The 14,987-nt window shown below is 51.0% G+C and overlaps 1 protein-coding gene across 1 annotated transcript in view; it reads left to right on the top strand.

Moving 5' to 3' along the window:
• The window catches only part of FBN3 (fibrillin 3), a 260,268-nt gene that overhangs the window by 206,018 nt on the left and 39,263 nt on the right, over positions 1 to 14,987 (top strand). Inside the window, exons 28-41 of the mRNA XM_014599850.3 lie at positions 749 to 874; positions 1,442 to 1,564; positions 2,474 to 2,599; positions 2,751 to 2,876; positions 3,687 to 3,809; positions 4,168 to 4,290; positions 5,028 to 5,153; positions 5,749 to 5,871; positions 6,323 to 6,445; positions 7,291 to 7,452; positions 8,150 to 8,218; positions 8,520 to 8,645; positions 9,205 to 9,330; positions 10,226 to 10,375. Of these exons, the coding sequence (XP_014455336.1) occupies positions 749 to 874; positions 1,442 to 1,564; positions 2,474 to 2,599; positions 2,751 to 2,876; positions 3,687 to 3,809; positions 4,168 to 4,290; positions 5,028 to 5,153; positions 5,749 to 5,871; positions 6,323 to 6,445; positions 7,291 to 7,452; positions 8,150 to 8,218; positions 8,520 to 8,645; positions 9,205 to 9,330; positions 10,226 to 10,375 (1,752 nt within the window). The remainder of the gene's footprint in view (positions 1 to 748; positions 875 to 1,441; positions 1,565 to 2,473; positions 2,600 to 2,750; positions 2,877 to 3,686; positions 3,810 to 4,167; positions 4,291 to 5,027; positions 5,154 to 5,748; positions 5,872 to 6,322; positions 6,446 to 7,290; positions 7,453 to 8,149; positions 8,219 to 8,519; positions 8,646 to 9,204; positions 9,331 to 10,225; positions 10,376 to 14,987) is intronic.

Below are 14,987 nucleotides of genomic sequence, written 5' to 3'. Positions count from 1 at the left end.
ACCAGAGATTTGTACCCCCCGCCATTTACTACCCTCTATGTGCTTAATCCTTAGCCCATGCTGGGTACATGCAACTCCCACTCAGGTCACTGGGGAATTGAGGATACTCTGCATTCCAAGGATTGGGCCCAAGGATCTGGTCACTCCCAGAGCTTCCTTTTATTTACCTGCTGTCCCTAAGACTTGATTGAGAGGGCAGTGAGTGAGGGATGGTATCCTGACTGCCTAGGTGACAGCACTGTGAGCAGAGGGTAAGCTAGGAAAAGGTCTGTGAGCAAAGGTTAATCCAGCTGATGCTGTACAGAGCTACAGCAGGGATCTGGTAGAGGTATAGCCATCAGGATTAGGATCCTCTGGTTCTAATTGTTTGGAAGTTTAAATAGTACCTAGCACTTTGACAGGAGCGTTAATTGGGAGGAGCTGCAAACCAGAGAGCGCAGGGAAGTGCCCTATAGGAATACAGGGAGAGCTGAGACATGACAACCTGGGAGCTACAGGTGGGCAGACATGAGGGACTGGCCTAGTTTCTCCACTCTATGGGGAGCTGTTGGAGAAGAGCAAAGGAAGAAGGACAGGAACTTGGGTAAGTTTGCAAAAAGGAGTGGGGCAGTGGGGCAGGCAGGTCTGGGAGTACAGGGACACCACTGGAGTCATTATTAACAAGCTGAATTCTCTTTAGCAGCATTGAGGGGTGGGTTATACCCAAGCAGTGCCCTGTACACTGATTAATCCTTTTTCTCCAACCCAGATATCAACGAATGCTCTCTCAGTGATAACCTGTGCCGCAACGGGCGCTGTGTCAATGTCATCGGCACATACCAGTGCACGTGTGACTCAGGCTTTCAGGCCACTCCAGACAGACAGGGCTGTGTTGGTGAGTCCTCCTGCTTTATTTTCAATGAGGTACCCAGAAGTAACTGAGCTCAGTTCAGGAGTTTGTGGCCAGTATGTGAAAGAAGGCAGCAATGGTGATCACAATAATACCTTTTGCCTTAGCTACTAATAAATCACCCAGTTGGAGCCGGAACAAGGGACTGTCTTTAACTCCATTTGAAATGGTCTAAATAAGTGCTGGAAAGTACCCCCTTCAGGAGGGAGGTGGGATGGGTATCTTCCCTTGGGCAGGAGAGTCACTGGGAGTGAATTCCAGTAATGCATTTATTAGCACCTGATGGTGTCCTGTGATATGCAGTGTTAAAGCAGCCAATGGGAATGAAGGAAGCATTTCCACTTCAGGGCCTTGGGGCTCCTGTGAATCATGTCCCCTGAAGCCCACCAGGCAGGTATTATCTGTCTGCACGGCTGCTTTCTGAGCCTGAGTGTTTTTTCCTGTGCAGCTAGCCATGTGCACACACACCCTGTTCAGCCACTTCTGCCTGTGAGGTATGTTCCCCAGCCAGTGGCTCTGGGAAGTGACTGACAAAGGATTGTTTTAATGCAGATATTGATGAGTGCACCATCATGAATGGCGGCTGTGATACACACTGTGCCAATTCAGAGGGTAGCTACCAGTGCAGCTGCAGTGAGGGCTACGCACTGATGCCAGATAAGAGGTCGTGTACAGGTGAGTGGACAACGTGGCTGCTTGTTGGTGATGGCACAGAGGCTGTACAGGAGTTTCAGGATTCACTACTGCCTCTTGTTATTTTGGAGTGATTTCTTGTGGCTTGGGAGGCAACATCTTTATGCCTTGTCTTGAGGGATCATGAACAGCACATAGGGACATCCGACTTATGCTTCTGTCAGCACATAGCCATTCATACTGATGAGCAACCCTGCCTCACACAGGCCTCACTTTCAACACTGATATAGTGCTGTCCCACACACGGGATGAGCACTTCTTATGTACTGATTGGCACTTAGTGCTTTGTGTCAACAAAGGTGCCTTGTGTGACGTTGTCAGCGGTTGTTCACACTGATGTCAGAACCCTGCCCCAGGGAATGACAGCCTCCACCAGCAACCAGCGCACAGGAATGGCAGCATTCGGATCCTCACATGCGTGACATCCCCACCCTGCCCTTTGCACAGCTGGGCACCCCAGTGCCCAGCCCTTTCTAGAATGTGGATGCGTGGAACAGGGGCTGCTGTCATACTAATATTACTTAATGGCCCAGGAACAATTAAATAGGTACGTTCCATGGCCAGCATTGCCAACAGGGCCAGGCTCCAACACGACCTCCCCATGGGTCATCAAGTGTGCAGTCTGAGCCCAGCACTCAGCCGCTGTTTTTGATGTCTTGCCATTTGCAGCATTTGCTTCCCCCGTGACATCTCATGGGTTACAGCCTCCCCCATGGACACAGATACAAACCAGCCTACACATGGGCCCTCTGGCTCAGTGACATATGCAGCAATCTCCCATATCTAATAAACTACTGAGTATGCTCCCACACTGGACTGCCAGAGCTTTTCTCCTCCACAGATGTAATATATGTGCTAGGACAGGGGCACCCTTCCTTTCTCCCTCTGCAGATATCGATGAATGTGAGGATAACCCAGACATCTGTGATGGGGGCCAGTGCACCAACATCCCTGGGGAATACCGCTGTCTCTGCTTCGATGGCTTCATGGCTTCATTAGACATGAAAACATGTATTGGTGAGAATGACCCTCCCTCATGTCCATGGGCAGGCTCCATCACTGAACTGTAGTGCCAAGCCAGTGTCTGGTGGAGAGAGAAACTGCAACCCAGACCTGGGGCACTGACATTTGGGCAGGAGCAGAGTACTAAACTGTTCTTTTTATGCAGATGTGAATGAGTGCGACCTCAATCCCAACATCTGCCTTCACGGGGAATGTGAAAACACCAAGGGCTCCTTCATCTGCCACTGCCAGCTTGGCTACTTTGTCAAGAAGGGAACCACTGGTTGCACAGGTAGTATCTGGGAATGGCCAGCATATGGCAGTCAGTGAGGGTCCAAACTAAAGTCGTGAGACAAGGGATCAAGAGCAGGAAGGTCAGGAAATGGAGATCTGTGAGGGACCAAGATGTGAGTAGTCACCAAGATAGTCACAAGTCAGAGGGGTTAACAGGAAGCTGGCATTCAGACTGAAGTCACTAGCCAGGGCATCTGAAGAAAGCAGCTGTAGCTGTAAGGAACAAGGACGTGGCAATTGCTGAACTAAAGCTACAAGGCAGGGGACAGTTTTCAGAAGACAAGGTTCTGAACTGAAGTGAAGAGGGAAGGGGCCAACAGTCAGGGACCAGGAACTAGGAGCTAGACGTGGATTCAGGCAAGGCTTAGGAGCTAGGAGCCACACAAAGAGGCATCTCTCCTGTTGAGTAGCCTAAGGAATACTAAGAGGTCATCTGCTTATATCCAAGCAGATACGCCTGTAGGTATCTGGAGTCAGCTGGGCAGTCAGGCCCATTATGGTAATCAAAGCCAGCTTGGGCATTAGAGCCTGCCTGCTGCCATGGCTCCTGGCACCCCAGTCCAGCCCAAAGGGTCCCAGAGACTTACCTCTCAGTCAGCCTTGTCTATCTCTGTAAGCACCCTGGAGATCAATCTTGTGTGAGCATAGACCCTTCCTAAGGGACTCAAAGAAGCAAACTCCTAGTTCAGCCTGGTCCATACCCATGAACTCAAGAGTCCAGTGTTCAGGCTGATACCAGCCCATAGGCTTCCCCTCCCTTCTCAAGGAAACCTGGATGTGTCAGGACTGACACTCTTCTTTTATGCAGATATCGATGAGTGTGAAATTGGAGCTCACAACTGTGACATGCATGCCTCATGCATCAATGTACCTGGGAGCTTCAAGTGCAAGTGCCGCACAGGCTGGCTTGGAGATGGTCTGAAATGCAATGGTAAGTTCCAGCCAAGGAGGGGAGGGGACTTCCATATTCCCTAGCCATTTGCACTTGGGGGCTCTAGGGGCTTATACATGCACTTACAATTTTCCAAGTGCATGTATGTTCACACATACAACATATGCATGCCTGCACGTGTACATCAGTGTTTCATGGGTCTTACGGGTGTCCATGTACTGTAGCATCTTCCTAGATGTTTGCACTTACCAGTAAGGGATGTATTGCCAGGAATTATGATGCACAGCCCAGGCTTTCCAAGGCCCAGACCATAACATGCAGTCAACCAGGCCAGTACTTAGACCCAGAGGCAAAGCTGCAAGTAGAAACTCTCTAATTGGGTTTCTTGCTCCCCCAGATTTGGATGAATGTGCCACTGAAGAACACAAGTGCAACCTGAATGCCAACTGTGTGAACACACCAGGCTCCTACCGCTGTGCATGCCGAGAGGGCTTCAATGGGGATGGCTTTTCCTGCTCAGGTATGGAACACAGCCTCAGGTTTTGGAACAGCAAGAGCAAGGCCAGGATGCTCCATTCCAGGTCTGCCTCTCTCTTCTACAGCTGTAGAAATTGTCTTACCATTGCCTGGCTAAGGCTGCGTTTGTCTGGTATCAGAGTTATGGAAGAGAGACTTCCTCCATCCACCCCATTCTCTAAGAGGCAAACAAAACTGTGATTGTCAGGTGTATTCCCTAAGACCAATCCAGCCTGCTGGTTACCTGTGAGATCCCTCATTTCAGCCCTCTTGATTACCTGTAGGGTGCTCTCATCTCAGCCTACTCAGTTAAACTTAGTATTCTCTCCATCCCAGCCTGCTCAGGTAGCCATGGGATCACACCATCCCTGTACTCTTGGTTATCTGTTGGGTCCTATCAAAATAGGCCTTCCACCCCAAGAGCATATCAAGAGGTTCTTCAAGACCTTCAAGACCTCCTGATACAATGTGTATGGAGATGTAGAATGTGATCTGGGACCAGGAGCCCTTTCAAAACAGCACGTACCTGCATCAGGTCCCTCTTGGAAAGTCATAAGAAAAAAACCCAAGAGCCTCCATCCTTTTTCTGCAGGGCTGTCTCTCCCAGGTGCCCTTGATTCTGGGGAACAGGCATAAGCTAGAAAGTAGAGGTGCATGGGCATATTCGGGGGGGGGGGGGGGGTGAGAGCTGTGGTCTTTCCAGTAATGCTGAATGCTTCTCATACTCAAATCCCCTCCCAGATGTGGATGAATGTGCAGACAATGTGAACCTGTGTGAGAATGGGCAATGCCTGAATGCGCCAGGAGGCTACCGCTGTGAATGTGAGATGGGCTTCAACCCCACAGAGGACAGCAAGGCTTGCCAAGGTAAGAGCTCAGAGTCTTGTAGCACAAGGCTCCTTCTGCCATCCCCTAGGAGATCCAGGGCCTCCACACAAAGCTGCTACCTGGAGCTGGGCGCTAATCCTCTGGTGCCAAGGGAGAGGGGTAAGGCTCTAGAGTTGTCACATTCACTGGCTCAGAGGGGAGCTTGAGTTTGATACCATGGTATGTAGAAGATCAAGGGAGTCTCTTCAAAAAGTACCAGGGCCAGAAAGCATGGGCTGACATTTTCCTCATCTCACAGCCCCTCTCACCCATCACTCATGACAATGGGAGCTCTGCAGCAGGTTTCAGCCAGCCATTTTCCTCTACCCCCCTGTTTGTCTGCTTTAGTTTAGCAATTTCCAGGTGAGCCTGTGACTCCTGCAGACCCCAGGGGTCCTAAGACAGGAGCCAGGCCATTGTGTGATGAGAGGATGAACTCTCCATAGTTCTGAGAAAAAGATGCCATCTGAAAACTGCCGAGCTAAGCCCCTGCTTCCATATCCAGCATCAGCAAGTGATGGAGATGGTCATGTAGTGTATGGGGTGCATGCACACTAGACCCAGAATTGTTCTCAGCCCTCTCTTTCTTTTACAGACATTGATGAATGCACCTTCCAGAACATTTGTGTCTTTGGGACCTGCCAAAACCTTCCAGGGATGTTCCGCTGTGCCTGCGACGATGGCTACGAGCTAGATAGGAGTGGAGGCAACTGCACAGGTAGCTGGGGTTCCCAGAGGATAAGGTGGGAAACTGCTGTGGAGGAACCCATTTGCAGCTAGTGCCAAGAGTCACCTGCAGTGGTGAGGCTGGCCCTAGGTTGACCAGGGAAAGGCTCTGACAGCTGGAGCTAAGAGTTGTTAAGGATGCATAGTTTGAGTTGGCAGGGCTTTGTCTGAATGGCTCTGTGAGACTGACAAACTTCAGACAGCTGGCGGTAATCCAGATGCGTGGGACTGTGTGTGGCGTCTGAGCCCTAGAGGCATCAGGACAAGGCCAAAACTTTCTCTGGAAGGGCAGTTTCCCATCGTATGAGAGTCCTTGGTGTGTCCCCCCATCATGTGGGTATGTGGAGAGGCAGTCCATGTATGTACACAGCTTCAGGACATAGCTGAGTTTTCCACAGTGACCAGTGACTGCTCCTGATTACAAGTCTTCCCTCTCCCTTCAGATATCAATGAGTGTGCAGACCCTGTGAACTGCATCAATGGTCTGTGTGTCAACACCCCAGGCAGCTACTTGTGCAACTGCCCCCAGGACTTTGAGCTGAACCCTACTGGTGTAGGATGCGTGGGTGAGTGCAACCCTGTCCATACTCCTTAGCCCCTACTCCAAGTCCAATCCAGCTGTTCCAGACCCAAGCAGCACTGGTGCTGGCCATTGCCACATTTAGGGATCAACAGTGCAGAAATTCACCAGCTCTGGAAAAACTGTCTCTCTAGCCCCAGGCTCTTCATGGTTGATTCATAACCTGGAATCAAGGATGTTAGAGGGGAGGAGGTAGGGAAGGATATGAATTGCAGATGGTTACTAGCCAGTCTAATGTAACTAGAAATAGGTTAAGTCTCTGGAAAAGCACTTAGTCCTGTTTTACATTGTCTTCCATCAGAGCTAATGGCAATTTCACAGATTAACACTAACTGTGAAAAGGCCTGTTTTTATTATCATCTGGTTATCTTCTATGAGCCCCACGACCCTCTCTTAACAGCCTCGTTTCCCAGTGCCCTGGCATGTGACACATGCTCCATCATGGAAGCAGGGTTTGTTAGTTAAATTAGGCGTCCTGTGCTGGCAAGACCGCTGACTGCAGCAAAACAGGAGCATTGCACGGGAAGAAATCAGCCCAGCTGTTTGCATGTGCCTCACTAACTGTAATAAAAAATAGCAGGTGACCACTTCAGCACTGTGGAGACCGAATGCTACAGATCCCTTCTGTACTCAGAGAGGACAGTTCCTGTGCTTGCAAGAGGCTTCCCATGTTGTCTCCCAAATCTTCTGAAACTTCTGGGTTCACTGACCACACTGGCTTCACTGACACAATAAATGGGTCTTTCCTCTTGCCCTCTAGGCCTGTGGCTGGCATTGGCTGTGCAGGGAGGGGTTTTGCTCCCACAGATCTGACTCTCTCTTTCTGTACAGACACCCGTGTTGGTAACTGCTTCCTGGACACTCAGGACCGAGGGGATGGTGGGATCTCCTGCAGTGCTGAAATCGGAGTTGGAGTCACTCGAGCCTCCTGCTGCTGCTCACTGGGCCGTGCCTGGGGCAATCCCTGTGAGCTCTGCCCTCCTGCAAATACAAGTGAGTCGAGGAACTCTGGGGGATGAACCTCGTGCACAGCTAGGGTTAGAGCTTCCGCCTGCTCCAAAAGGCAAGGCAGATTAGAGCTGCAAGATGGAAATGGGCTGCATTTCAGTGGGGTTCATCAGTCAGGGTGTCAGGCCCCATCAGGGCTCATCATGCCAGCTCAGGATAGAACAGGCTCTGCCATATGGTTACAGGAGGGTGTGACAGACCAAGCAGAGGTGTATCATTTCAGATCCATGTGGGGTGGGCTGTGCTAGGGGGCTGGGTGAGGTGTGACCAAATATACTAAGGCACGATGTACCTGATCAGTACAAGCTGGGCTGAGCCCTGGGGTAGGTTGTAGCAGGCTGGGCTGGAATGTGTTGTTATGGGTCTAGGTAAGATTGGCCATACTAGGGCTTGGGTGGTGTGCGGCAGTCTATGCTAGGACACAGCGTATCTAGGTTGAGTGAGTAGGCTGAAGTACAGTGTAACAGACTTGGCTCAGATGCATCATTCTAACTCCAGGTGCGTTGGCTGGGGGCAGGGGTGTGATAAGGTGCTCTGAGTGTGGTTGATTGGGTCAGGCAGCTCCACCTGCCTCCCCACATTAACACGCAGGGCCTCTCTCTGTCCTGAGTTCTCACTGGTTTCTCCTTCTGGCCCTGCTCCATGGTGAGCCTCTCAACCTTACCTAACTCTCTTTCTCCAGCGGAGTACAAAACCCTGTGTCCTGGAGGAGAAGGCTTCAGGCCCAACCCCATCACTGTCATCCTGGAGGGTAAGCAGAATTGGCTCATCTGCAGAAGCCCAGCTGCCCTAAGGCTGTGGAGTCACACCAGCAAGAGGTGTTGCCTGCCCCAATATCCCAAGCCAAGGCCTGTTGTCAGGCCTGTGGCCTGAATTCACTGGACCTTCTGTGCCACGTAGCATGTAACAGGCCTGGTGTCTCTGAGCCTTTGCTGTGCAGACCCCAGCTTGTACGTATTCTGGCTCCATGGAAGTCCAGGGCAGCAAGTTTCATGTGATGTCTCCCTGCCCCTGTGGGATGAGACTGCTTCCTTGCCATTTTCTGTTGACAGATATCGATGAGTGCCAGGAACTGCCAGGTCTGTGCCAGGGGGGCAACTGTGTGAACACATTTGGCAGCTTCCAGTGTGAGTGTCCCCTTGGCTACTACCTAAATGAGGATACACGCATCTGCGAAGGTATTGCACTCTCATGCATGTGTGTATGTGTACGTGTGTGGCATGTGTACATGCATAGCTCAGTTGAGCCTGCTAGGGAGCATGCCTTCATGGCTGACCTCACCCAGTTGGCACATGGCTGGTTGTGTCTCAGGAGATCCACCTGTGTTCATTGCCTTTTTCTCCATTCCCTGTTCTTAATCCAGAGGCCTCAGGCCCAGTCCCAAACCCAACTGTGGATAGTCCCCCACTCTGTTCAGAAGGATGAGTAAAGAGTCACCTCCATCTGCAGAGCTCCACAGCTGACAGCCCTCAACCTAACAAAGTAGTGCTTGTGTCTGAACTGGGTCCTCCCTGTTGGGTGGGATGGACCATGGCCCTTTCCCCAGTTCCCTGTCAGGGCTGAATCCCCACCCCTATGTCAGACCTCACTTACTGAATCTGCTTTAAGCCTCTGCCCATCCTGCCCTGCTGACCTGTGCCACACACTGTGCTTTACCTGCCCCTGCTCTGTCCCATCTGCCCCACTCCCCCTACCTTGTGCCTATCAGTTAAATCTCCAACATTACTGTTTTGGCAGATATTGATGAGTGTTCAGCCCACATTGGGATTTGTGGCCCTGGAACCTGCTACAACACCCTTGGCAACTACACCTGCGTCTGCCCCCCTGAGTACATGCAGGTCAACGGAGGAAACAATTGCATGGGTATGGCACTATCTGCATCTGGGAAAGATGTGGGGCTGGGGACGCCCCAGCTAAGCAGGGTCTCTGCCAGGCTGTACTTACGGCATTTCAGGCATTCTAGGTCAAACCAGAGAGCAGAGAGTGTGGTGAGAAAGTAGTGATAGCAGGGGTGTAGCAGGTTGGGACTCACTGATGACCCTGGGTGAGTCACTTTCCCACTGTGATCTGCTTGCAGCAGCAATAGCGGTAACTAGTTGGTTCTTGCAGGGAGCAGCAAGGGTCTGGGTAGGGCAATGCTTCTCACCATTCTGCCTCCCACTCCTGGGTTGCTTCTTACTGGAAAGCTGACCAGAGACACAAATCAGGGAATAGGGGAGGGTGTATTCAACTGGACATTCTGGGGACCAGTCACTCTATCCTTGTCACTGTATTGAGTCTGTGACCACAAGTCTGTGACCACTGCCAGTCCCTTGACAAGCCCAAGGATCAGCAGCCAGATCTTTGTGGCAAGAATCTACTGCTGGTGGCATCCGTGCCTGTTGCACTGTGGAAGGGGGCCTGGTTTGGAGGTGGCGTAGGCTCTGTGCCCACCTCTGCAACTAGCTCACTTAGGGGACTTGGCTAGCCACGTTGGGTCTGGAAGTCAGTTTCCATCTCTGTAGAGCAGAGATGTCCATTCCATTCATGCAGCTATTGGCAGTGCCCAAACCCTGGATTCAAGAGCTGACCAGGGCTAAATATTACTGTTGCTAAATGATGGTCTCAGTTCATTTATCCAGGGTTTCCCATGGCTGTATCCCATGAGATTGGGCTAGGAAGCCTGTCTCCCAAACACCTTCTGTGGGTGAGGAGCTTAGGGCACAAGCCAACCACCCCCTGTGCTGTTGTTGAAGTGATCTCTGTGCTGCCTTTACAGACATGAGGAAGAGTGTGTGCTACCGCAACTACAATGACACCTGTGAGAATGAGCTCTCCTTCAACATGACCAAGAAGATGTGCTGCTGCTCCTACAACATTGGCAAGGCTTGGAACAAGCCCTGCGAGCCCTGTCCCACCCCTGCCAGCCGTAAGTCACCCCACTGTGTTCAGAGAGGGCCCTTGAAGGAGCTTGGCTCTTTGGCCACCCCTGACCATGGAGCACAGGATTGTTTGGATCCCAACCGAGAGAAGAGCAGATAACAATAGCCCTGGCAGGAAATAAGTTGCAGCACTGCATCCCATAGGAGGCTTCATGCAGCAGTGTGTGCTGCCTCTTTTGGGAGCTAGGTGACTACATCATGGCTAGGAAATGACGGGTGACACTGAGAGCTGGAGATATTTGGACATCTCGGGCCCTGTGTCTGTGTACAGTGGGTCTGCAGTGAGTTCATGTATGGTGAATGAGTGGGTATTGTGGGTGTTAAGCATGTGCCTTGTGTACAGTTTGCAGTGTCTGTGCAACATGGGTGTGTGCATGTGTGCAGTATGTTTAGGGATGTGCCTGTGTGCACATGTACATGAGCACTGTTTGTTGCATGTGTGGCTGGGAGGAGGGTGTGCAGTGGCTGATGAGTATCTAACAGAATCAAGGAAAAATAGGGCTGGAAGAGAAATCAAGGTCATCTAATCCAAACCCCTGTTCAAGGCAGGATCAGCCCTATCCAAACCATCCCATACAAGTGCTGGTCTGACCTGTTTCTAAAAGTACACAATCAACCCTGTCATACAATCACAAGGCACATTGCCCCAAAACACCAAGAGCTCCCTAACCTGGCACAGGTAAAGTAGGGGAACAAGGCCATTGTCAGTGTCCCACCGCTGAAAGACAGTAAAAATATACTTGAGAAATCCAAAAAAGAAGACCATGCCCTCTGCTGCAGAGGAAGGCAAAACCCCCACAGTTCGTGCTCATCTGTCCACAGATTAAATTGCTTCCTGATTTCAAATGTGGTGACTAATCTGACTGTAAGCAGAGGAGCTAGGCTCTCTAACCAGGATCCTTTGGGTTGTACCCCCAGCAAGAATATGGGCATGCCCCGGACAAAATCCCCAGGCTTGGCTGCACCCAACACATCCCCTTGACTCAGCACCTGGAAACAGTAGGGTGCAGCCCCATGTAGAACTGTGTGTGCCACACAGCTGTCAGCCTGCCGACATGGGGGAGCTTTCAACCAAGCCCCGTCTTGCAGCTGACATCAGGCTGCATGACAGCTACCCTGCCACATGTTCAGTTTAAGGCAGGATGGAAACTGGCCACAAAAATGTTACATATATTTTGTAGAATTTTGTGTGGCTGGTTTTCTGTTTTGCTGTTTTCCATTAATTGTCTGAATGTGTGACAGTTATAATTTATGGAGCAATTAACAGGGGCCTGAATGTTGTTTTATAACTAAGGTTGTTATGGAGCTCTGCTGCCTTTTTTTTTTTTTTTTTTGCTGCTGAGCATGGTCCTCTCCAATATCTAGTTTCTTCAGGCTGCAGAGCTCTTTTTTTTCCTAGTATCTCTCTAAACTTACTCTGTTGCCTTTTCAAACCATTTTTACATGTCCTGCTCTCCACAGCAATGGAGACAAGATGTTCTCCCTCTTTATGGCAGCTCTTCAGCCTACCTTTGGACCCTTTCTTATTTATTAAAATGTGGAGCCCAGAACTGCACAAATTCTCTAGATGAGGCCTAACCAATGCTAAATAAAGCGGCATGATCACCTTCCATCTCATACATCTAATCTTTCTATTGATGCAACCCAAAACTGTGGTAGCTTTTTTTACAGATGTGTCATTTTACAGGCTCCTATTGAGTGTGTGATCCACAAGACTCCTAGATCCTTCTACACAGAGCTGCCCTCCATCCAGTTGTCACCCATTTTGTATTTCTGTTCTTTCTGAGTTGTAGCATTTTGCATTTATCAGTGTTGCAATTCATCCTGTTGTCTCTAGCCCAGCTTTCAGTCAGGGTCTTTCTAAATTGTGCTTCTGTCCTTCCATGTTTTTGCAGTCTTTCCCAGTTTTGTGCCATCTGCAGATTTGCTTAGGAAGCTCTGTCTTCCAGCATCCAAAACATTTGTGATCATGTTGAACAGCAGCAAGCCCAGGACAGGCTCCTGTGGGATGCCGTGTGTAACTTCCTGCTATTCTGACATGGATCCATTTAAAATGACCTTTGCTTTTGGTTACTGAGCTGATTGTTTATCCACCTCATATCAGTTTAATCTAATTCACCTTTCTACCGTTTGTTTATGACAGGTATGTTCAGTCCCCAGGATGTGGGCCAAATCTGGCCTGTGGAGTAATTGTTATCCAGCTCTTGGGGCCAGGGCCATCCCTAAGGGTGGGCAAGTGGGGCGGCTGCCCCAGGCCCCATGCTTTGGGTGCACGGCTGGCTCCACGGTTTGACCATTCCCACCCCCCCTTGGCCCCACACAGGCTGATATGCCTCGGGCCCTGCACACCCCTAGGGACAGCTGTGCATGGGGCTGCCCACAGTCCCAAGAATTTGGCAGTGGGAAACAGTGGCAGCACAACCGCTGTTTCCCTGCTGTCAAATTTCTGGGCTGGGGGGATCCCCATGAGCTAGACAGCATGAATCTTTGCACTAGGTTGAGTTTGTAGGGCTGATCAGGGTGGTGCAAGGCTGAGTCAGGCATCAGGGAGCACAGCTGGGCAGCAGGGAGCAAAGCTGGACAGTGTGGGGTGGCAGAGAGCAGAGCAGGCTGGCATGGGGGAGCAAGGAGCTGAGCTGGACAGTGTGGGGCCCACAGTGAGACTCCGCACCACTTGCCCAGGCCACACAGCTGAAAGATGGAGCACCACTGGTTTATTCAAAGGTCACGTGGAACTTTGTTGAAAGCCTTGCTGATGTCCAGGTACACCGCGTCCACTTTATTCTCTTCAGCCACCCAGTTAGTTACTTTGTTAAAGGTGATCAAATTTCATAGATTTCATAGACATTAGGGCTGGAAGGGACCTTTGGAAGATCATCGAGTCAAGCCCCCTGCCCCAGGGGCAGGAAGTCAGCTGGGGTCCAGGATCCCAGCAAGATAAATGTCCAATTCACTGTTCTGATGGCACTCATGTTCCACAGTCTATTCCAGGCCTTGGGGGCTCAGACTGTAAAGAAGTTCTCCCTTACGTCCAGCCTGAAACAGTCTTGGAGAAGCTGGGATTAGCTACCTGGATAAAGGACAACAAGAAGTCCTTTTTTAAATACATAGGAAGCAAAAAGAAGGTACCAGGTAACGTGGGGCCTCTGCAAGACATGTCAGGAAATCTGGTTGTCGCACCAGACGACAAGGCTAACCTATTTAACAATTTCTTTGCCTCCATTTTCCTGAGCAGGGACCAGGCCAACCCGCCCCCTGGGACCCACTCAGACCCTGGGAGAGGTGCACCCAGGCCCAGGGTCAGTGAGGATCTAGTCAGGGAACTTCTGGAGGGACTGGACATATTTAAATCAGCTGGCCCTGTCGATCTCCACCCCAGAGTGCTGAGGGAATTAGCAGAGGTCATTGCAGGACCCCTGGCACAGCTCTACGAGCACTCGTGGAGCTCTGGTGTGGTGCCAGAGGACTGGAAAAGGGCCAATGTGGTTCCCATTTTCAAAAAAGGGAGGAAGGAGGACCCAGGAAACTATAGGCTAGTTAGTCTTACCTCGATCCTGGGTAAGGTTTTTGACAGAATTATCCTGGGGCATGTCTACGAGGGGCCAGCACAGGAGATTATGCTTAGGGGCAACCAACATGGGTTCATTAGAGGCAGGTCCTGTCAGACCAACCTGGTGGCCTTCTATGACCAGGTCACAAAATCCTTAGACACAGGGGTAGCAGTGGACGTAGTCTTTCTGGACTTCAGGAAGGCCTTCGACACTGTCTCTCACCCCATTCTCATTAAAAAACTAGGGGACTGTGGCGTCGGCATCTACACAGTCAAATGGGTCACTAACTGGCTGGAGGGCCGCACCCAGAGTGGTGGTGGATGGGTCATTTTCGACCTGGAGGGATGTGGGCAGTGGGGTCCCCCAGGGCTCAGTCCTCGGACCCACGCTGTTCAACATCTTCATCAGTGACCTGAATGAGGGGGTAAAAAGCACCCTCTTCAAATTTGCTGACGACACTAAGATGTGGGTGGATGTGGGCACGCTAGAAGGGAGGAATAGGCTGCAATTGGACCTAGACAGGTTACAGGGGTGGGCGGATGAGAACAGGATGGGTTTCAACACTGGCAAGTGCAAGGTGCTGCACCTGGGGAGGAAGAACCAACAGCACATCTACAGGCTGGGGAAATCCCTTGTCAGTGCAGAGGTAAAAAAGGATTTTGGAATCTTTACTGAAGCCAAAATGAACATGGGCCGACAGTGTGGGGACGCAGTCAGGAAGGCCAACCGTTCCTTGTCATGCATCCACAGATGCATCTCAAGCAGGTCCAAGGAGGTGATCCTCCCCCTCTATGCGACACTGGTCAGGCCACAGCTGGAGTACTGTGTCCAGTTCTGGGTGCTGCACTTCAGGAGGGATGTGGACAGCATTGGGAGGGTCCAGAGGAGGCCACCCGCATGATCGGGGGCAGCAGGGCAGGCCCTACGAGGAGGGGCTAAGGGGACCTGAACCTGTTCAGCCTCCACAAGAGAAGGTTGATGGGGGATCTAGTGGCCTATTACAAACTAGTCAGAGGGGACCAGCAGGCATTGGGAGAGTCCCTGTTCC

Source organism: Alligator mississippiensis, chromosome 16 (assembly GCF_030867095.1).
Source record: "Alligator mississippiensis isolate rAllMis1 chromosome 16, rAllMis1, whole genome shotgun sequence".
In the NCBI taxonomy this organism is placed as follows: domain Eukaryota; kingdom Metazoa; phylum Chordata; order Crocodylia; family Alligatoridae; genus Alligator; species Alligator mississippiensis.
This window is presented reverse-complemented; position numbering and strand designations above follow the sequence as displayed.